Consider the following 22,708-nt stretch of genomic DNA (forward strand, 5'->3'; position numbering starts at 1 on the left):
GTACATGTAAACCCCCTGTGTGCCACAAGATTGCAAGGCATTAGCGATTTTGATAAACACTGTTTTAAGTTTGATCTTACCCAATCCATAATTATAATAACAATAACAATAATAATAATAATAATAATAATAATAATAATAATAATAATAATAATAATAATAATAATAATAATAATCGACATCATCATCACCATCATCACAATCATCACCATCATCAATTCGACCACTACAGATAAAGAGCATATACACACCATAGACATAACAAATAAAAATAAAGACTAGAGTGAACATTACAAAACTGTACTGTACCGTACTGTACGCGTAGCACAAAATGATAGAAGTAAAGATGGTGACAACATGTGGGTCAGGGCACAAAAAAGTCAAGACATTTGCCATTGTCCATAGGCATGTGAACCTACACATGCTGCTCCCAAGGCACATTGACAAATTACTTGCAATTTACAAACTTAAAAGTAGTGTAGACAGACTTAATTTCAAATATTGAACTGCAGAGTGACATATATATATTTAACCTATATAAACTGCAAATCATACGGATTAAAAAGCAGACAAATGAGATTCACATTTATGATTCTGAACAGACAAACACTGTAAAGGAGTAATGCATTAAAGGACAAGTTCACCTTCATTAACATAAGGATTGAGAGAATGTAGCAACATTAGTAGAACACATCATTGAAAGTTTGAGGAAACTCGGACAATCCGTTCAAAAGTTATGAATTGTTGAAGTTTTTGTGCAGTTACCGCTGGATGAGAAGACTACTGCAGTGTATGATGTCACATGCGTACAACAGCATAAAGAAAATATAAAGAGAATTTCACAAAATTTCATCTTTTGAAAAAAGTACACATTCCCTTGATTCGTTACTGACATATGTTATGGGTAATATTATTCCCATTGCCTTTAGAAAGAGGCAAGTCAAGTGCTCTTTTATGTTGTACTCATATGACATCACGAGCCTTAGTAGTCTCCTGAACCAGCGGTTCCAACACAAAAATTTTAAAAATTCATAACGTTTGCATCGATTGTCCAATTTTCCTCAAACTTTCACTGATGTGTTCTACTAATATTGCTGCATTCTCTCAATCCTTATGTTAATGAAGGTGAACTTGTCCTTTAACACCAACTTGAACGTGGTGGCCAAATTGCATAACATCAAGTGATGGGTTGCACAATGCATTGCTATTGACTCTTAATGCTGTTAAGGGTCCAAAGGGTCCCCCTTCCGGGGGTTGACAAGAGTTTCTTACCATTGTAAAAGAGGAAAGGGAGGATGTAAGGGTCCACCGTCACCCCCCTGCAGTTGAGGATGAAGTGAAGCGAGTACTCGTTGCCATCTCGACCCGGAGTTTTCTCTTGTAACAAGACATTCTGTTAAGTAGTACAGCAAAGTATACAGAGAGATATGGAGATGGGGGGGGGGGGGGTGGGGGGGGTGGGGGAGTGAGGAATGAGGAGAGAAGCAAATGAGATTAAACAGAGCGAGAGAAACACATACAGAAAAATGGAAATACACAAATTACATGAGGAAAGCCCTTCACCATGGCACTACATTATTCTATGTTTACACCATCTAGTCTAGCAAAGTACTGTAAAACACAATATTTTCGCGGCATGAAATTTTTCACGAATGGGAGCCGACGGCCTTATTTGCAGCATGAAATTTCCGTGAGACGTCTCTAACATTCAGTGCATATACTGTAGCCAAGATCTCTAGCTTGCATTTTCAATTTCACGAAACTCGGCTCTCGCAAAATTCGTGAAATTAAAACACACGCAAAATTCCTCATTTTACAGAAAATGATTCATGTCATATCGTGCAATACTAATCACAAAGTTAAAGTCTCTAATCTTCCCAGGACATAACATGATTACCACCTTGATATTTAAAAGATAAAACACTAGACAAGATTGCAAAACTTGAGAAAAAAAAAAATAAAAAAAAAATCTTCAGATAAAAGAAATGTGATAATGCAATGACTGATAGCTTAGCAACTCTGAAGCAATTGCACATCAATCATTTTGTTTCCCTTTTCGATCTCTTTCCTTTCTTCCTCCCCTCACCTCGACATGCGCACATCCCTTGTGGAAGCTGAATTGCATAGCGTGCTTGTTGCCGTGGAGACAAGGAACTTCCGTGCCATTGCTGCCGCCTCTCAGGTGAACTTCCAGGGAGCCTGACACGTCCTGGCCTGTCATGTTCCCGTACGCATCCTGGATAGTTGGGGGTTGGGGACGGGGTACGGGGAGGGGGCCACAAATAATGAGGAGGGGGCCACAAATAATGAGCAAAGGGGTGACAGAATGTATACATTACGGTGTGCTCCAGTTTATATAACCAATGAGCAAGCTCCTTGCTATAATGAACAGGATTAAAAGGAAATTTTGTTACAACGAAGGAAGTAAAATTTCAAGCCCCATAATGATTTAAATATCTATATATTTCTATATACTGTAAGACCAGAATCATTCACAGCATGAGAGCAAATTGGAGCCGGCAGCCTGTTTTGCTGCATGAAACTTTCACAAATTGGCAGCTGGCATTCAATGCATTGTGTAGCAAAAACTTTTGCATGCACACGACTTTCATGACTCTTGGCTCTGGACTGAATTCATGATAGTCTCATGCACACTAAAAATTTAAGATTTTACAGTATTGATTTGTTTGGCTATAACAAAAGAAAACTGCCGATCTGAGGACTTCATTATGCGGGAGTTTTACATGAATGTGGAAAGCTGTGAAGCACGAGGGCTACTGGTGCAGAGTTTGATATCAGTACATCATGCAAATGCTTGTATAATTATTTTAACGAAAGAAAAGTTCTAAAACATCTTTGTGAGTAGATATTTTGGCAACAGACACAAAGACCTCTAAACCCTCTTGTACTCGGCTTTACCATTTTGCACTATGTATCCCACAGAAAAGCAACAGTATACAAATGATGCACAGGTCTGAGTGCGTCAGTCGAAGTTGTCTGCATAAGGTAACTATGGAATGCTTAACCCACAAGGCGAAGCCGAGTGGGTTTAGGCTAAATTCCATAGTTACCGTATGCACACTATTCCAACTGATGCACAAAAAGACATATGCGTCATCTGTGTTAAAGAATGGGGACAATTTTCTTGCCAGAAATTAATTTTTGTGATCATGTTACCCAATGGAAAATTTACTGAATGCATTTCCTTTCGGCTTGCCATAGACGAAAGCCCGAAAACCATGCATCCAGTACTTCAAAACTGTACACCCAGTAATTACTTAACGCAGGCAAAAGTACTGGACGCATGGTTTTCTAGCCAATAGGTGTCTCTACTCTCTTACTGAGTGCGCAAACGCTTGCTTAGTTTGCGAACCTTTACTACAAGTGCGCGCTTAAGTTTTACAACTGTGAGGCAGCGTGCGGCCAGTAAAAATCAATACACAGCTCTGTGTGACGGTGTGACTACTAAAACAAACTGTTTCATTAACCCTAAAAAGACTGGGGGGGGGGGCCTAAAAGGCCCCCCCTTCGACATTTCGCGCGATTACTCTGCAACACGCAATGCTCTCGCCGCGATGCTCTATGACTTTTTTCTTTCAAGTTTCCCGCACATTTTGACACCAAATTTGTGACGCCCGGGGGTACGGTTCTGAAGTTACATAACTTTTTGTACATGCACGTGAGGCCGAAAATGGCTCAAAAATGTGATTTTGTGTACAAAGTCAATGCAAATTGAGTTTTTTCACATGGTTCATATAAATATGCTTATTTTTACTCTCAATTGCTAAAATTAATTTGTTTTAGGAGTATTATGCTTCAAAAAGTGTCTGCCACAAATTTTGTTGAAAAAACAACAAAAACAAAAGGTCAAAAAAAACAAAGAAATACATAAGAAATTCATAAAACAATAAAATAAATAAGAAATTGATTTTGATACCGAATTTTTTTTCAAGTACATCTGCTAAGAATGCCACAAAGAATAATTAGACCAAAAATGAGCACTTTTGGAGCTTTATTTACTGATTTAGATCAAAGAGTCTGATTTCTTGCATAAATTAGCATAATTAATCAAAATAAAATAAAAAAAGACTATTTTGTAAAATTTAAATATACGATCTTGTAGATTACATCGCACACTACCATTGTGCAAATTTCCGCGGCAATCGCGCGATCCACGGCTGAGATCTGAAGGGGGGGCCCTTTAGGCCCCCCCCCCCAGTCTTTCGAGCTACCAAAATAGCCCAGTCTTTTTAGGGTTAAGACATTGCTAGCAAGCAAATCAAATCTCCCTTGGAAAAATAAAAAGGTGCTAGTATTCCATGGATTCTAGATGGTTACCCAATAGCATGGCATAGAGACTCCACTACCTGTAGTCACTTGCAAATACTAGTGGACTGGCCTGGGACATTGCGGGGCAAACTTTTGTTTTCATTTTCCTTAACATTTTCTTATTTTCGTGTTCGAGAGCCTATTTAGCAAAATTCACAAAACTGAAATCACCACAAAAATACCAGTGATACAGTGAGTTTACTTACGACAAGGTGGAAGTTGAGGGAGTGGACAAGCGTCCTGCTGTGGGAGCCCGGCGTGTTGGTGACGGTCAGCGTCTTGGGCACCGTCTCCGGAACCAGCTTGGCAGGAGGGCCAGGCTGGACTTTGAAAAACATCTACAAAGAGAAAGGGCAGAGGTTCTTCATTCATTAAGCCACCAAATGCCAAGGAATTAAATTTGTGCAGTTTGATGCTGTGTCTGTTTACAATGTATTGTAGTACAAATTGGGACTTTCTGGGTTATATCGGTAAATCCTTTTAACGTGCACATCAGAAAAAGAAAGAAGTATATGAAGAGTTTCAGTGTCAACAGGAATGAATGATTGAGAAGGAACTTTTCCTACAGAGTTGATTGACTGAAGGAAAATGATCATCTATCAGAACACAATAAAACTTTTACAGATCATCACTGCAAATTGCAAAAAAAATTCTAAAGATGCAGAAAATAGTGTATTGTGAGTCAGGTGTTATCCATGAATTGAACAACACACAAAATATTAACTCTGGTCTTGACATGAATGCAATGTGTGCGCATAAATCCCTCTCTTCATTACTGTACTCAACAATCGCAAAGTTAACCACTGGCAAAATTGCCGGGAAGTCCCGATCTACAAAGAATGGAAACTCACTAAATATAAGGCGTAAACAATAATATACTTTTCAACTGAATCATATTTCATCACTACTTCACAGGACCTATGGAGGGATCGAGGCAAGCACTTACGCTTGATGAGTTCTTGGTGGAACCAGCTACGGTGGCCTGAAAGACAATCCAGTAGTCACCGGCTTCTTGAGGTAGTGGTCTTTGTCTGATATACCATGAAAACAGAGCAAAAAAAAAAAAAACTTTAAAAAGGAAACAGAACAAGAAAACCTCCCAAACAACAACAAATATCACTGAAAGTAATCAATACCCCCGCCTAAACATACCTTACTGGTACGCTACCGAGAATATTAAGCAGCACTTTACATACATTGTAAATAAGGGCAGAGATTTGGCTCAATCAGTAGCTCATCTGCCTCCAGATTGAAAGGACCTGGGTTCAATACCCGAGTCTGGACTGAGTCTAGCAAGAGACAAAACACTCTGTCCCTCAGATAGGACATAAAATGGAAGTGCTTGACCCGGAGATGTGGTCACGCTTCACATCCAACTGGACCCATGGATGACAAGCTAGGGCAACTGAATATGGGATATCCTGCCATCTTCTCAGATGGAAAAATGAAACAAACAAATAATGAGAAGGATATTGCTACACAGCCAAAGATGTCCGATATCTCTCCAGTGTGTGGATTCCTTTCAAAGAGGGATCTGCTGAGACAATTGTTTGATTTCATGGTTATCATTAGATAACAAGAGCTGTTTTGGACAAATTAATAATTTGCTACGGACATTACAATGCAGATTTTTTTTCATCAAAATATGCAGACATTTCCTAAACCATAGTTGATTCCACCAAATTGGCTTTCGTAGTACATCATCTATTATATCCCTCACAAATTGCTTCTCGTCCTCTGATTGGTCGAGAGCACTGTAAACAACAAAACATAATTCTACCATACAAATCCGCGAAAGACTATACTCCCTAGGGAAAATGGTAAAAACTATACCACGCTGGTGATTTTCGCGCCTTTTTCGCTTCGCGTCGCGACGCGAAATATTTCATGTGTAAATGAATGGGTATCGCAGCACCTTTCCTTCGCGAGAGATTTCATGTACAAATGAATGGGTATCGCGGCGCCTTACATGATCACTGCACTTCGCGAGAACCACAAGGCACGCATACATTCAATGCGACACGGGTTACGTTAGAGAGACTCAGAGAGACTCTTATAAAGCCCTCATTCTACCTAGAAAGAAAAAAATGTATTACGTTACAACAGAGTAGGCAATATCGTAGATCTATAATTAGACAACAATAAGCAAGCTAGGGTTCTTCGACGTACCGTAGGCCTTTGGGGAGTTCATGCTTCGCCGTTTGAAAGTTGGTCTCGCAGTTCACTAACTCGAGCGACCCACCCAAAAGATGTTGACAAACGAAACTGCAGTAGATAGTAGGCCTGCTTTAACGTTAGCCCTAGTTAAGCCTTTAAACGTTAGTTCTACCTGTCTAGGACCCCGTTTACAGTGCGGGGCCGGGCTCGGCCGCGGCTCGGCCGCGGCCATGTCCGGCCTCAATTGCGCGGCCGAGCCTCGCAATTTTGTCCGTTTACACTGCTGGGCTCGGCCGCGCTTTTGATTCAAACCTTTCAATATTTTGTCGTAGTGGCGCTCTGCTTGTAAACAAACGCAATTTGGTATTGTCTGGTTTTCAGACCCTTTGCCAAATGAATTCCGTGGCGACGAAGTCGCCGTTCGGGCAAAGGCCTTTGCCGAAGGAAAGATTCCTTTGCAGGACAAAACCACCTTAAGCTATACTAGTTTTCGACGTTGAGGGGGTTAATATCCTGAATAGCAAAATATACATGCAGAGGGTTTGGAAGCCAGACTAAAATTGGCCGCGCAATTGGCCGCGCATTTGGCCCAGTTTGCGTTTACACCAAGAAAAGGCCGGGCTCGGCCGCGGCTCGGCCGCGGCTGAGACCACCTCCAGAGCGAGGCCAAATGCGAGGCCAATTTTGGCCTCGCATTTGGCCTTTTGCACGTTTACACTGAAGCGGGGCTGGGCTCGGCCGCGGCTCGGCCACGGCCGAGCCTCGCACTGTAAACGGGGTCTAACAGTAGGCCCTATTTCCCGTAATCTCATTCCTAATAATTATTTTTAGAGTGTCTAACGAGTTAGAGTCTAACTTGTTCACTGTTTACGTTAGAACACCGTACGAATCACACGAATTTACAGTGGCACTCGATGCTTTAATTGCTAGAATTTTTCCAGTGCCTAATCTAACCTTATACGCTGTTACTGAATGCTACCCAAATTTACAATGTATACTTGCATTTTAACAGGAAATGATAGTCCATATTCATGTACAGACAGCTAGGTAGAAAGACGATCGACAGAAAACACAATCAACTGCAGCTCACAGTCACATCGTTGATCAGCTCGAGCATGCACATCATTAGCACTGGCAACCGAACGTACTTGTTGACAGATCGGATAGGTGTATTGCATGTTTTAAGCGCGTAGTGAGTTTGCAGTTTGCGCATGTTTACCAGTACGTTGTACAGCAATGCACTGAGTACACTTCAGCGGCTGAGCGCGCAGTTGTCTCTTCATAGTACGCATACGCGCTGCCCTCCTGCTGAGCTGCTTTCCCGAGCGTGAATGACTAGTCAATCTTCTTGAAAAGTAAAGCAAGATGCCCTTAAAAAAGAGGTAAATTACAGAATACAAGTAGTCGAATACTCTTAAATTCATTGGGAGGGATATAAAACAAATATACCAGGCCAATTTTTCGAGGCACCGGTTGAAACTATGTGCCTTCGGTGACTTCAGTAGCACTATTTTCTTCGGGGCTGCGCCCCTCAGAAAATAGTGCTACTGAAGTCACCTCATGCGCATAGTTTCAACCAGAGCCTCTCAGGCCTGGTATATTTGTATAATATGCCATCTTTAGATGGTTTATTCCCCACTACATCGTAGCTGGTCCATTCATTCTCAAAAGTTAAGTGTGCATGAGGACACACCATCACTGTAGTCTGGCATTCGGACAGAATCCAATCTCCTTCTTTTGAGGGTACTGTAAAAGTGGGAATTTCTGGGCAAATAATCTTTCATGATCAACCTGGTAAGAATAATTCTACATGTTTTTCATTCAAGACATACACTAGAAATGTCGCTATGGCATGACTGATAGGCCTCCATCATATCGCATGGTTGTCCTGATAAGTCTAGCATGAGACATATAAAAGGAAAATACATACAAGGAGCGAAAAATTTTGCATGCTTCTGATTTCACTCTAGTTTTATGTCACTCGAAATGCACAAAAATTTCCACTTTTATCATACTTTGGTGGCCATCGCACAACCAGGGCTTGACCAGTGACTCACTGAAAGTAGACGTGCCCTTCTTCGTCCTGGCTGAAGGACTCGTCAGCTTTGCTGGTGGAGGCGCTGACTGGAGGTGAGCCATCCGGGCTGGTGGTTTTATTTCCTTTCCAGAGTCGCATGGCAACCTGGCTGGGTGGGACGCTGGTCATGGTACTCCCATCCTCCGCCATTACGTGCACGTCGAAGTCTGCAACAAGACAAAAAAACAAACAAACAAACAAAACACGAAAGGCGAAAGAAATTAACACAATTGCTCACGTTACCGGAACAAAGGAGATGAGGTACAGACAATTCAGACTACAGTGCACTCCTGTTATAACAGACAATGTTATAATGAAATTCTGGTTACAACAAAGTGAAAATTCAGACTGCAAATTTATCCACTCTATATATTTTAATTGTGGGGTTTTTTTTCCGGTTATAACGAAATTTCGATACAGCGAAAGAAAACTGCCCATCCCAAAGACTTCATTATAACGGGAGTCCACTGTATATCAAAAGGCAGGAAGTTCGGAAACTATCATATTTTACATTAATCACACGTTTCAATCTTTTCTGCCCAATTGTCACTTATTTACACACACACACACACACACACACCTACATGCACGTACATCATATGCAATACAATTGGACAATTTTGGACTCAGTGCAGTTTAATATTTCTACTAATGATAAACGTCGCTGGGGTGACAAAACCTCGTATCTCAAAATTGTCAAATGTTCAGGAGAGCGAAAAAACATGGCGGCCAAAGCACTATAGTGAATGGGAAAGCCTTCTCTTTGACATGTCATGGTGGCTTCATTTTTGGAGTAAGACAGTTAGGATTTGGCCAAGACATCACTTGACCCATTATTTGACCATTAAGCTAAAAAAAAATTTTTTTGACATTTTTGAGATACGAGGTCTTGTCACCCCAGCGACGATATGAATCAATATTTCTGCACATCCCTTGTCTACCTACATTATACCTGCATCTTGTACGCATGCATTCAATGAATGTAGGGTTTTTGAAATATTCAACATTTTTGGCGGCCATTTTGGCAGCCATCTTGAATATCCGAGAAGCCTCAAGGATGCAAGAATTGCATCATCCAGATTCGGATTCAGCGCCCTCCAAATAGGGTAGAACAAGGTTCAGCCTCTGGCACCCAAACTATATTATCACTCCGGCAATAACAGGAACCCGCTTTTACATGTGGGTCAAGACGAACGTGGTGTGCAAATCATCATCCCCAAGGATAAATATAAGAGGCATAATTGAAACTGGGACCCTGTGTTTAACCCTAGTCCTATTAAAATATGCTCAGGCAGGTGTGTATGGGATGTACATGCTGTGGCAAAATTTGCTCTTCCTCAATGAGTTAGAATCCAGAGTCTTATCCACGAGGCTCCTACTATAGAGTACCAAAGTGGCAATGATACAGTCTTTCATAATAGCTTTGGTTGGAACCAAAGCCCCATTTTATAAAACTTGTTATCAATAACAAGTTACTGTAGCTGTTACAAGCTACTGAAATATTTGCATCTGATTGGCTGAGAGTAAATTTGTCATAGACATGTGGCAGTTGTTACTGATATTAAGTTTTATGAAATGAGACCCAGGTGTGTGCATACAAACACTTGAGCCAGGTGAGGTTGTTTAGAACCAGTTTCCATGATACATGGCTATGACATCACATTTCGATACTCCATTGGACAAATCACAATGACCGCCCCTTACCCATTCCAGGACAAAATCTTGACCACCTTACCTGGGAACAACTCTCCGACCATGTAGGATCCTCTCTCCTTGAAATCCACCTGGACCTTCTGGGGCTGGTTGGGGTCCGGCGAGAGCTTGAGGGTTAGGGGCGGACTCACCACACAGCTCCTGCCCATGGACATCTTGGCATACAGCTTGTACATCCCACTGGAATGGAGGCAAGGAGAACGTGGGGAAAAGCGTTTAACTCTTTGAGTGCCATGGTGTAAAATACCCAGTCTGTGTGCCAAGTTACTCTAAGACTGCAACAGACGGGGGCTTGTGAAAACCATGCTGTTTTCGTGCTTGTTTGTTTTGGGTCTTTTTTTAAGTCACATTAACTTCTAGGAAATGTTAATGGTAGAAGTGCAGTTAAGTGATAATTGTAGAGATAACTGCAAGCTTTGCTGTGACGTGAATTTCATGACAAAGCTACACCTCGTATCGCTATGAGGCTTTTTAAGGTACTGTGGCATACAGCGATTCATCGATCAAGCTGTGCACAGTATGTTGAGTGAACTATGCAAAGTTGGCAAGCTGTTGATTGCGTCAGGCATGCAAAGTTGACTATCACATGCCAAAATCCAATATTTTAAAGGGAAGATAAACCCCAAGAGCAATGTGGATTGAGTGAAAGCAGCAACATTAGTAGAACACATCAGTGAAAGTTTGAAGAAAATCGGACAATCAATGCAAAAGTTATGAATTTTTAAAGTTTTGGTGTTGGAACCGCTGGACGAGGAGACTACTAGAGGTGCCACATGACGTATGAGTGGACAACAATACCAAGAAAATATAAAGAAAATTCTACAAAAATCCATTTTTCATGAAAATTACAAATTCCATCAACTTGATATTGACATATGTTAGGGGTAGCAATTATTCCCCCTGCTTTCTGAAAGAGGTTGGTCCATTGCTCTTTCATAATTCTAGAAAAGTGAATTTTTGTTGAATTTCCTTTATATTTTCTTTGTATTGTTGTCCACTCATATCCTCTAGTAGTCTCCTCATCCAGCGGTTTCAACACCAAAACTTTAAAAATTCATAACTTTTGCATCGATTGTCCGATTTTCCTCAAACTTTCACTGATGTGTTCTACTAATGTTGCTGCTTTCACTCAATCCACATTGCTTTTTGGGTTTACCTTCCCTTTAAAGTGATATAGATTAGGAGAAGACGGCAAAAGCAGGGGGACGAAAGACTCCCGCTTTCAACGAGACATATTCCCTAACACCACCCCTTCACACCCTCACACAGGTACATGGAAGCAATGGCAAAGAGAAAACCTCCATAACACGCACACTTCAAAAAGAAATGCAACCCAATTATACAAGTGGATCGAGTGACTGCAGTTATGTTACAAGAACAAATCAGTGAAGTTTCAATAAAATCGGGACAATCTGTTCAGAAGCTATAATGGATATTTACAGTTTTCGGTGTTGAAATAAAATAAACTCAAAAGCCAAACTCCTTCAATCCAAACGCATATTCTTAGGTTGCATCCTTCTTCAAAACCAACTCACACAGGTCCATGGAAGCATAGTCGACCAAAGTCCACCTCGCCATTCTTGTCAGGCTTTGCAGAGAGTGTTCCACTGATCTGAAAAGGGAGGAAAAGAATGCTACATCAACTGGTGTTATTGACCACACCCTTTCTTTGCCGTTAGAAAGACTTTCCAACAAGCAGTGCGGTTGAAGCAGGGTAACAGCAAATACGTATTAACTTCAAGATTCTTCTTCTTGTTTACTGTACATTGCACAAATTTGCCCCTGTCTACTTTCAAAATACTCTTCATCTTCACCAACCACCACGTAATCTCCGTTCATCAAACTCGCTAAAATTACAGGTACCTCGAATCGAGTATAATTGGGGGGATCGGGCTTTTTCATATATGGGCCCAAAACTATGGAATGGCCTACCAAAATCTCTTAGAGAAGCATCTTCCATTGATGGTTTGAAAAAGAATCTCAAGACATATATTTTCAATTTAAATTGACAATATTGTATACCTGTTTGTATAGTATGTGTACGTATATAGGCCTATTGTTTGTTGGTTTATTGTCTTATTATTTTCTGTGATACTGTTGTAACGTGACACAATATGTACTCTGTTCTATAGCGCCTTGAGTATCTTTTTTTAGGTAGAAATGTGCCCTTTATAAGAGTCTCACTATTATCATTATTATTATTACTGTTTGCCCCTGAAGATAATCTTGCATTGACCATTTTGGCAGCAGAAGTACACAAGGTAATATCATAGAGCATGTCAAACAAATATTGACTGCTTCGAGGGACATGGTTACAAGTATTTGCACAGAGGTGATTTCTCAACAGTGCTATGCCCGAAAATGAAGTCGAGGGCAGTAGCACTGTTAAGAAATCAAATAGGGAAATGGTTTTAACCATGACCCGAAAGTTTATTTGATGAAAATTGGTTTTGAAATGGCTGATAACAAAAAACACAACAACAAAGAGGTCCTAATAAAAGGTGGGACCCACATTTTGTTAGGACCACTTTGTTTCACTTCAGTTTTTTTTTTTTTGTTTTTTGTTTTTTTAATATTTCTGCCATTTCGAAAACGAGTTTCATCAACAACAACAGCAAAATGAATACCTCTTACAATTGAATGCTCTTTAACATTTTATCAGTGGTTTCTTATTATCTTGCAAAAAGTTAAAACTGATCCCCCCCCCCATCTAAATCAAAACTATACCATCACTTAAAGAAACAGAAAAAGTTTCATCTACACTGGACAGAAATACAATTTGTAGGCAACCATGAAGTTTCACAAGCTTTCAAAAAACAGAAAAATCAATGTTGATACACACACATGAAATTGGCTGAATTTTTTGATAGCATGACCCTTGTAACATGCTGGGTCACACAAAAGTAACATACAAATAATCTTTTGGGTTTATTATTTAGCAGCTACAACTCTATAATATCCCTCAGTCATTGTTATCAAACGATATGGAAACTCTACAAAAAATTGATGCAACAGCCACTTTTGAGTCCTTTGGATTTGTACATAAAGAGGGACATTTAGTGGATACTGTAAAAGTGGAAATTTTTGCGGTGTTGAAATTTTCGCGCATTTCGCGCAACCAGAAACTAGCGCAAAAATAAAAACAGGCGAATATTTTTGCTTGCCATACGTTCCTGTGCGTGATGTCTTGATTCCGCGGAATTAAAAACACGCGAAACTCTTCTGACCCGGCCTAGCGCGAAAAATTAGTCGCGCGAAAATATCCACTTTTACAGTACTCACTGCTGCCATGGAACAGGTATGTGTGTCCATTTTGACAAATCACTGAAAATTCTCTTTCCAACTATTGGCTAGATGGATGGATGATGACCGAGCTCAATGATGAGGGTAACTATGGCAACGGATGTACTCCACTGAGGAGTGACAGACAGACGGAGGACCCAACGTACCTTGACGGCCTTGGCGCTCTTTTCAGCCTGGAAGGTGATCGTGTGGTTCACGTCGTGGGCCACGTTGCCAGCGTTGTCGTACACCCTGAACCCCAGCGCTCGACTGATCTGACTCCCGCTGTATGCAACCAAGGTCTATTTAGCATGAAAGGACAGAGCGAGTTCAGGTGTGAGAAACATGTATGGTCTTCATCCTTTTCTTTACTGTTTTCCGATCTATTGAACACAGCCACAAAGGAAGAAATCAGCCTAATGCTTGTAAGGAAGTGGCAAAGAGATCGATTGCTTAAAGATCGTTTACTTCTTTTGTAAACGTCACAAGTTTTGCATGGTTAAAGAACAATATTCCCCCAAATCATATATGAAATCTTACGGTACACCTCAAGAGTACTTTGAGAAGAAATGTAAAATTAAAAAAGATTTGTGGGCCTAGTGCATATTCTACTCATACACGTATCTTCAGTCCGATCAAGATCTTGCATTGTTTAAAGGCACATGCAGTTGACTGTGGAAAGGGACTGTGCACGTATGTACTGCTTGACTGCTTTCGTGCACGCAGATTACCAACCTGTCCCTTCTTTGCCAACAGGCCAAAAGAATCTCATTTGTGGGCAATGATGGTTAATGCCTATTCTTCCCAAACTAATGGGATCTTACCTTTCATTACCTTCACCAAAGAAGGAGGTTATGTATTCATGGGCGTGGTTTGTTTGTTTGTTTGTTTGTTTGTTTGTTGGTTGGTTGGTCGGTATGTCTGTGTGCAAAATAACTCAAAAAATTGTGGACGGATTAGCATGAAACTTGCAAGAAAAGTTGATGGCATAAGGAACGGATGATAAAATTTTGGTAGTGATCCAGTAATTTTTTTTTTTAATTTTTGAACAATTTTTTAATCTTTTTACAGATAGGGTAGATGAACTTGGGTGTTCAAGCTGTTCATATTTGTGTTTGCATGTGCCCTATATGGGTTAAAAGTGTGTGCTCTGCTCGGACGAGGCACCACACAGCTGGAAGCTGATGATGTAAGCAAAAGGCTTCCTTATTTGGAAGTTGGATATTTTGAGCATGTGTGTATGGGAGGAAATTAGCTGCTTGGCAGAGGTCTGGGCTCTCAGAGTGCTTTTTCGAGTTTTTACCTTTCTCGTCTTCCAAAATCATTTTTTTTTTTTTTGTTACTGTTCACGGAGCATTCCAGACGATTTTCATAATTTCACATCATGTAGTACATAAAGCAACAGCTCCATGTATAGATTTGTGGAATTTATCTTGGTTCTTGAGCAGAGAAACCATATCTTGAAAAACTTTAAACAAATTACACTGAACAAGGATGATGACATAGGAGGCTCGCATATTTCAGAAATGTACGGTAGCAGTGTAATTCTATTTCAATACCACTTGCTTGCGAGTTCACCTGTGTATAATCTATGCATGCCTTCTTCTTTTGTGCTGCTTTCTTGAGCCCCAACTCATGCATTCTTACAGTGACCCTGCCATGTCATCATCCTTGTTTGTTGCAATTTGTTATAAATGTTGAAAATACTCTTATTCTTCATCCCAATCATCATAAATTCTAAAACTCTGCCCTCAGTATAACTAATCTATAGTTGTTCAAATGTAAAAATCTGAAAAATCATCCGGAGGTCTCCTTTAAGGAAAATAACAAAGGTGGTGTCTTCCAACCCAAATACTTTCTTTGGTCATCACACGCTTACCTCATCTGGGCTCCATCCGATGACCGCTAGTTTGGACGGGCGTCCCGAAAGGAGCTGCAAGTGGACGTAGTCGGTGAAGCTCTTGTACGAGACGGTGATCTCGCGGGGACCCAGCGTGGTCCCCTCGAACTTGATATTGCGCAGGAGGAAACCGACGTTGGGCAGCAGCACCTTCTGGAGGGCCTTGGTGTCCAAGTCCTGGGCAGTCACCGTCAGGTTACTCAGGGAGCCATGGGGGAGCTATTACGGGATGAAGTTTGCACACATTAAAGGGATGTTGTAGTTTCGGTTGAGACCCGATCTCAGGTTTCTAACTTTTTTACGTGAGATAATGAGAAACCTCTCATGAAATTTAATAGAGCATGTAATTTCAAAAGAAATTAAACATTGATTTGACGAAAATTGTTTTAAAATGACAGAGATATGCCAAACGAAGCGATACTAAAGGAAGGTGGGACATACCTTTTATTAGGATTATTTTGTTTTCCTTTGCTTTTGGATATGTCAGCCATTTCATAACTGATTTTCATCAAATAAACATTGAATTCCCCTTAGAATGGTATGCTCTCTAACATTTCATAAGTGGTTTCTTATAATCTATAGGAGGGGGGGGGGGGTTTGAATCAACCCTCCCCCGGCCCACAGAACACCCAAAAAAAGCCCGGCCTGGTTAGGGTTAAAGGTTGAATAACACTTTTGCAAATATCACTAAATTTTGCACGACAGAAGAACAATGTCTCCCCAACATCCTGTATGAAATGTTATAATACCCCTCAAGAATTCAATTTTTCTATAAATAAAAAACTAACCCCATATTGCTCCAAAATATGCTCCCCACTTGTATGGAGAAAAACTGAAGTTTTTCACGGTCAAAATAAACTCACTGAAAATTTGCAGTTTTTATTTTTGCTCTAATGATAAAGATGTCTCCAGTTTTATTACTGGTATTGAGAGGAAAAGACTAAATCATCTACCTCTACAATATACCAGCTTACAAAAAGAAATTTATTTTCAAATCTGCTAATTTCTTGATTGCAGTCCACACATGACCCCATAACCTCCAAAAGTCTCCTCATCCAGCGGTTCCCACACCAAAACTTTAAAAATTCATAACTTTTGCATCGATTGTCCAATTTTTTTCACACTTTCACTGATGTGTTCTACTAATGTCGCTGTTTTCACTCAATCCACATTTCTCCTTCATTTTTGGTTTCCTTTCATTTAAAAATAGTGCTGCCTAATCACTGGCAAATACGGTTATGCATTGTTACAAAATACCTAGGTACATTTTTCAACACCTACCTTTTTCATGCTATTTCCGTAAGCGTCTGTAACATGTACTGTGATATTGTCCTCCATGGTCTCACCTAGTCGCAATTTCTTGCTACCTTCGTACACACACTTGATCTGAGTTGGTTCTCCTGGAACTGGTCTAATGGAAAGAACAAGAAAAAAAAAAAAAATGCAGTTTCAAAAAAGGGTGAGGGACTTTAACTTGGTGACTTTGAAGAAACTTGGAAAAAAGCCTGTTTAATGTATTAAACCACTCTGTCATTAATCACTTTAAATGCTGCTAAATTACACCTGGGCCCTGTTTCATAAAGCTGTTCCTAAAGTTATGAACGACTTACGAACGACTGGTGATCACTTCTGATGTGCTATACTTATATATAAGAATTTCAATAATTCAGCACAAGAACTGATCACCAGTCGTTTGTAAGTCGTTCGTAACTTTACGAACAGCTTTAAGAAACACCCCCTGGACAATTACAAAGCTAGGAATCTATTTTGATGTCTGAAGATCAGGTGGGATGGCAAGACATGGTGACTTGACTGAATCAACTTCCACTCTCTGCCTATTGGGGTACATTGTTCGTTTAAGTGCCGTCTTCAGTCCGAAGGTTGGCGACTATGGACCTCCACTCTGTTCTGTTCATGGCCGCCTTACTACATCAGCCACACTCTTTCCTGTCCACTCCTTTATGTTGTTACACTACACACTGCGCTGGCGTCCTCTGCATCTCCTGCCTTCTATAATCCCTTCCAGTACACTTTTTTGGATGTTCTGATGTCTTTTAACATGGCCAAAATATTTGGGGTACATCAGAAAACCACAAACAGCGCTCATGAGCGACTATGTGCATCAAATCACATGATCATTGGTAATGGTCCATCCCAGTCAAGATTCTTTGGCTATGTGAGAGCTCATAAGTACATAGAGATCACAGGATAAAGTAGTACATAATTCATCATGGTGACTCAAGATTATATCCAAGCCATGCCGCGACACAGCCAGGCTAACCTTTCCACTCCATAGTATTCCCATGCTACCAGGTCCTTAATACTGTATACGCCACATATTTAGCAAGTCTAAATTTTCGCGCGATCGGGACTTCCAGACGATTTCGCGAGTGGTTAAATTCGCAATTGTGGAGTACTGAACTGAACGGAGAAATGTAAACTTGTGCGTCACATTCATATCGGGGTCAGAGGCATTATTTTCGTCTGTCTTTAATTTTGTGAACAGCACCTGACTCACAAAATTCACGAAAATACAAACCTCTTGAAATATTTGGCATATACAGTACTGCACATGGCATATATTTTTGCAAAACGCTAATTTTTTGCCAATCGGGACTTCCCAACAATTTTGTGAGTGGTAAATTCCACGATAGTGGAGTACAGTAATGAACAGAGAAATATTGCACATGCACATCACATTCAGGACGAGATCAGAGCTAATCATTTTGCATGTTTTTAAATTGCATAAAGCACTGACGTGCAAAGTCTAGGAGAATAAATATTTCCTGAAGTATATGCCGTATATATATAACAATATTATAAGATGTAATTCAATCTAAAGACTGAAGGAACCCAAGAACGATCATATTAGTCTAAAAGCAATGGGAGATGGGGGGGGGGGGGAGAATGAGGGAACATACTTGATGTAGAAGGAGAATTCAAGATCAGAGCCGTCCTTGAGACTGAGCTGGCAGAACTTGGGGTCGCCCACAGAGTCCGGCACCTTGATTGGGGGCAGTCTGCCGTCCATCAGGTCGGCTGGGTCAAAGGTCAAGAGCCAGTTGAACTTGAACTTGGAGGCCAGTTCCCTGGTGATGGGTAGGTGGGTACCACCCTCGTCAAACAAGGCAAAGACTGGAATCAGGCAAAGGGCAAAGGGGAAAGGGAATGGGGGAAAAGAGCATTTTCACAATGGTTACAGGGAAAATATAGTTCTCATATGCCTGCAGAACTCTTGATATTTGCCCTAAAATGTACTTATAAGCTTTTCATTTGTAAGAAATGTGCTGATTAATAATTAATGTGATAGCATAATGTTCCAAATGGTTACAGCGAAAACATGTATCTCTTATCTGCCTGCAAAACTATTGATATCTGCCCTACAATGTACTCATATGCACACGAAATGCGTTGATTAATGCTGTCATAGCATAATTTTGTTAGGTTAATGATAAAAATATTAGCCAGACAGATTTGATGGAAGTACTGCAATTTTAGCGCGTACCCGATCCTGATTGTCACACACTTTTATGTAATTAATTACTGATCATCAACAAATTGGGCCACACAGAATCCACCCATCTTCAGTGCCATAGTAAATTGCATGCAGCTTGTTGGAAAGTATGATTGCTAGGGCCTGATTGATAATCACATAATGTTCTACTTATCCACTACTGAATAAGGAGGGCATTTCAGGAATAAAAGCCTTATGCATATAACTGAAATTATTGTAACCTTTTGATCTCAAAATACTCAAAACAACTCATTATCTCGGCAAACTGCATCAGCCAGCCTGGTTTCTTGGTAGAGCCATTCGACGTATTGCAAGCAAATTTGAAATGGTGGAAGATACATTCTGAGCCCTTCCGGGAATTCTGTTTTGGCTTTAACATCAGCCTTTTGATGTCCTTAATGCACCATGTGAGTGACTTTGAACTTTGACAGAATTATACAAATCTCTGAGCAAATATCTGAGCAAAAGACATTAGGGCCATTACCATTAACAAAATAAAAAGAATGAAAAATTGTGACATCAAAACTTGCGATGTTTTACTGTGTGCATCCTCCTTACTCCTGATGTTAGCTCTGACAAAAAAGAATGTCATGAACTTCAGAAGAACTGCACATGCTCAGCTTACTCATCCAACGCACTCTCGAGGAAAGTGCATTGTAGATGCGGATATCACACGGGTGCATTTGCCACCTCTCCTGCGAAGTTTTGCTGAAAGGTAGAAGCTTTGCAGTCAGACTTGCAAAGTTTCGTATTAATTTTCTGGTGGAACTTGATGCAGTTGCTTGATAACTTCCCCCCCCCCCCCAACTCCTTGGCCCGAATTCACAAAGGTGGTACAATCTTGTCCATGGTTTAAACCATGGACAAAGAGCATGGGGCACCAAGTATCGCATGGAATATTTCATTAAGAAATCAGTCATTTCATCAACGAAATGACAACATGTCATAACGAAACATTTCGTCAATGACATGATAATTTCGTTTATGAAATGGTCATTTCACCGACGAAATTACTGATTTCGTAATGAAATATTCCATGCGACACTTGGCGCCCCATGGTCTTTGTCCATGGTTTAAACTCCCAAGTATGTCCATGGTTTAAACCATGGACAAGAATGTACCACCTCCATGAATTCGGGCCCATGAGTTTCCTAACTTTTTGAGTTTTCAAGTCAAATCAGATTAGACTTTCTTCTATCAATATCTGTCTGCAATCTCAGAGTGCTTATCTAGTGATATGAAACTGCTTTCATTCCGATTATCAGACTTCCATTCTTGAGGGTAACATGCATGTGGGTTGGGGGCACCACATCAATCACGACACCGAAGGTGCTCCTAGCAGACATAACAACTAGAAAAAGCACTCAGAGACCGCAGACCTCTGCCAAGCAGCTCATTTCCACCACTGATCTTGTTCTTCCATAGAGATCGGTCATTTCCACCCCTACATTTGCATGCTAAAAGTCGCCGGATTTCCCAGTATAGAAGTCCTTTGTTACGTCACCAACTTCCAGCCCAAACTAGAGCACGCACTTTAGTGCGCGTATTAAAACCTAAAAAATGCGCAGCTTGAACTCCCAAGTTCATTGACCCTACCTACCAAAATATCGAAAATCCTTCATAAAATCCACAAAAATTGCTGGATCACTACCAAATTTAATCATCTGTTCCTTGTGTTATTCTCAACCTTTCCTGTAAGTTTCATCCAAATCCATTCACAACTGTTTTAGTTATTGTGCACACCGACAAACAAACAAACGCTGATGAAAAGATAACCTCCTCCCTCGGTAGAGGTAATCAGTACACTCACCAATATTCCAAGTCTGCTCGCCTGCTGTCCACTCAATCTCCTCCTGCGGTTTCATCTTGACCAGTCCCTTCTTGGTGTCCTTGAGCCAGGGCTGCTGGGGGTATAAAATGTTGATGTTGCATGGCCTCGTACTCGGCTTCACCGTAATGACCTTCTCAACGGGACTCACACCACGGAAGTGCTGTAACAACAAGAGAATAATAATGAACTGGTGCCCTTATATATACATTGTATATTACGTAAGTTTAATTTGTGTGAATCGGGATTTCCTAACAATTTTGCGAGTTGTTGAATTCACAGTCATAAAGCACAGCAATAGAAGAGAAATGTATGTGTGAAGATTGCATTTGGGTCAGGATCCCCACTGATTTGTGTGTGTGTGTGTGTGTGTGTGTGTGTGTGTCTGTGTTGTTAGAGATATAAAGAACAGCCAACTCATGGAATTTGTGAAAGTAAAAACCCTGCGAAATATGGTGTATACAGTATTCTGCACTGCATGACTCTCTCAGGACCAGTTCATTCGAAAGTATCAATCTTTGAAATGCTACATTATATACATGTAGTTTCAAAGCTGAGAATCTCTCATTTCAAAATCTGATGTAAATAGGGGGGGGGGGAGTCTTATCTGACTGTCTTTTCCAGGCTTTTGTGATGCAAGGCCAAAATTAAAAGTGAGAAACAGAATTGAAGATGTTAACACAGGGCAAAGTCCACTGCAATACTGCCTTTCTCTGTATCAAAATGACCCATATGCTTTCCTGTGTTCTGTGACATTTGCTCCCATGAAATATCTGCACGCTACGCCAAGCATAAATTCTACGCACAAACATAATCCGAACCGTAATCCTAATCCTCACATCAAACTAAACCAAAAACCCTATCACCACCCTAACCCTAACCCCAAGTCCTAGGAGAAAATAAGACTGAAGCAATTGCCGCAGGAACAAAGCTGTCGTGTCACCGCTTTCCTATGCTCTAGAAGCTGGTTGCCAACTCACAGGAAGCTCCACTTTTGCAGTGATTTTCTGTGACTTCTTGGCGATGTTCTTGATGTAGATTGGCTTTCCCATCAGGGTAGCCTTACCGGAGTTGCTCAAGTCGCCGGAGTATGTCGGTAGGCCGGCGGTGCCAATGAACTAGAGAATGGGGTCGAAAGAGAGAGATGCCGATTATCACAAACCTTTTCATCCTTTCAATAGATCGCTCTTTATGGAGTTTGAAAAAAAAAAGAAAGAAACTATATCCAGATAAAACACTAAATGATAAAATCAAGTGCAATACACTGTATATACAATGTAGAGTGAGATCCCACAAATAGAAAAGCAAAAATTTCACAAAGAAATGGCCACAAAGTAAAGAGATCTAAGGGCTTTTAAATTTCAACATGTTTTTTTGCAGAGCAGTGATACAGTCACATATAAAAATCATATTTGATGATGATGTTTTCAGCAACCTCATGATCTCACTTGAAGTGTTTTTATGTGATCACTTCAACAATGATAGCTTACATCCATCGCACTGAGCCACTGCAGGCTTATAACAGCATAGCAGTCAGTGATACCTTTGAAAACCATCAGGCCCTGAGGCACACAATTTCCCACAGAAATTATCATACTGTCCTTGCGAAATTGTCAATACTGAAGTTTACTGCATATCACATATGGATATGATTAGGTGGAAGAAGTTAATTTCACTTTGTTTGCACAAATTTGAGACTGACACATGAGCTTTTACCTTCTAAAATGTTGTGAATGTTGTGAATTTCATAGACCAGTAATATAAATTCAGCCATTTGATGATTTGGCAACTTGAAAAAGGCAATGATATTTGACTACTGTAAAAGTGGATATTTTTGCATGAATGATTTGGCCCAATAAGATGAGTTTCTTGTGTTTTTAATTTCATGGAATCAAGACATTAAAGGAC

The 22,708-nt window shown here is 40.4% G+C and overlaps 1 protein-coding gene across 1 annotated transcript in view; it reads right to left on the reverse strand.

Annotated features, from left to right (window-relative positions):
* LOC140239446 (structural maintenance of chromosomes flexible hinge domain-containing protein 1-like) overlaps window positions 1–22,708 on the reverse strand; it is a 91,132-nt gene that overhangs the window by 23,326 nt on the left and 45,098 nt on the right. The window contains exons 22-34 of the mRNA XM_072319282.1: window positions 21,781–21,918; window positions 20,783–20,963; window positions 18,380–18,593; window positions 16,740–16,869; window positions 15,438–15,677; window positions 13,735–13,860; window positions 11,812–11,888; window positions 10,299–10,456; window positions 8,544–8,730; window positions 5,276–5,360; window positions 4,536–4,667; window positions 2,087–2,236; window positions 1,273–1,393 (exon numbers count right to left, since the gene is read on the reverse strand). Of these exons, the coding sequence (XP_072175383.1) occupies window positions 1,273–1,393; window positions 2,087–2,236; window positions 4,536–4,667; window positions 5,276–5,360; window positions 8,544–8,730; window positions 10,299–10,456; window positions 11,812–11,888; window positions 13,735–13,860; window positions 15,438–15,677; window positions 16,740–16,869; window positions 18,380–18,593; window positions 20,783–20,963; window positions 21,781–21,918 (1,939 nt within the window). The remainder of the gene's footprint in view (window positions 1–1,272; window positions 1,394–2,086; window positions 2,237–4,535; window positions 4,668–5,275; window positions 5,361–8,543; window positions 8,731–10,298; window positions 10,457–11,811; window positions 11,889–13,734; window positions 13,861–15,437; window positions 15,678–16,739; window positions 16,870–18,379; window positions 18,594–20,782; window positions 20,964–21,780; window positions 21,919–22,708) is intronic.

The sequence above is a fragment of the Diadema setosum genome, chromosome 16, assembly GCF_964275005.1.
Source record: "Diadema setosum chromosome 16, eeDiaSeto1, whole genome shotgun sequence".
NCBI classification, from domain to species: Eukaryota; Metazoa; Echinodermata; class Echinoidea; order Diadematoida; family Diadematidae; genus Diadema; species Diadema setosum.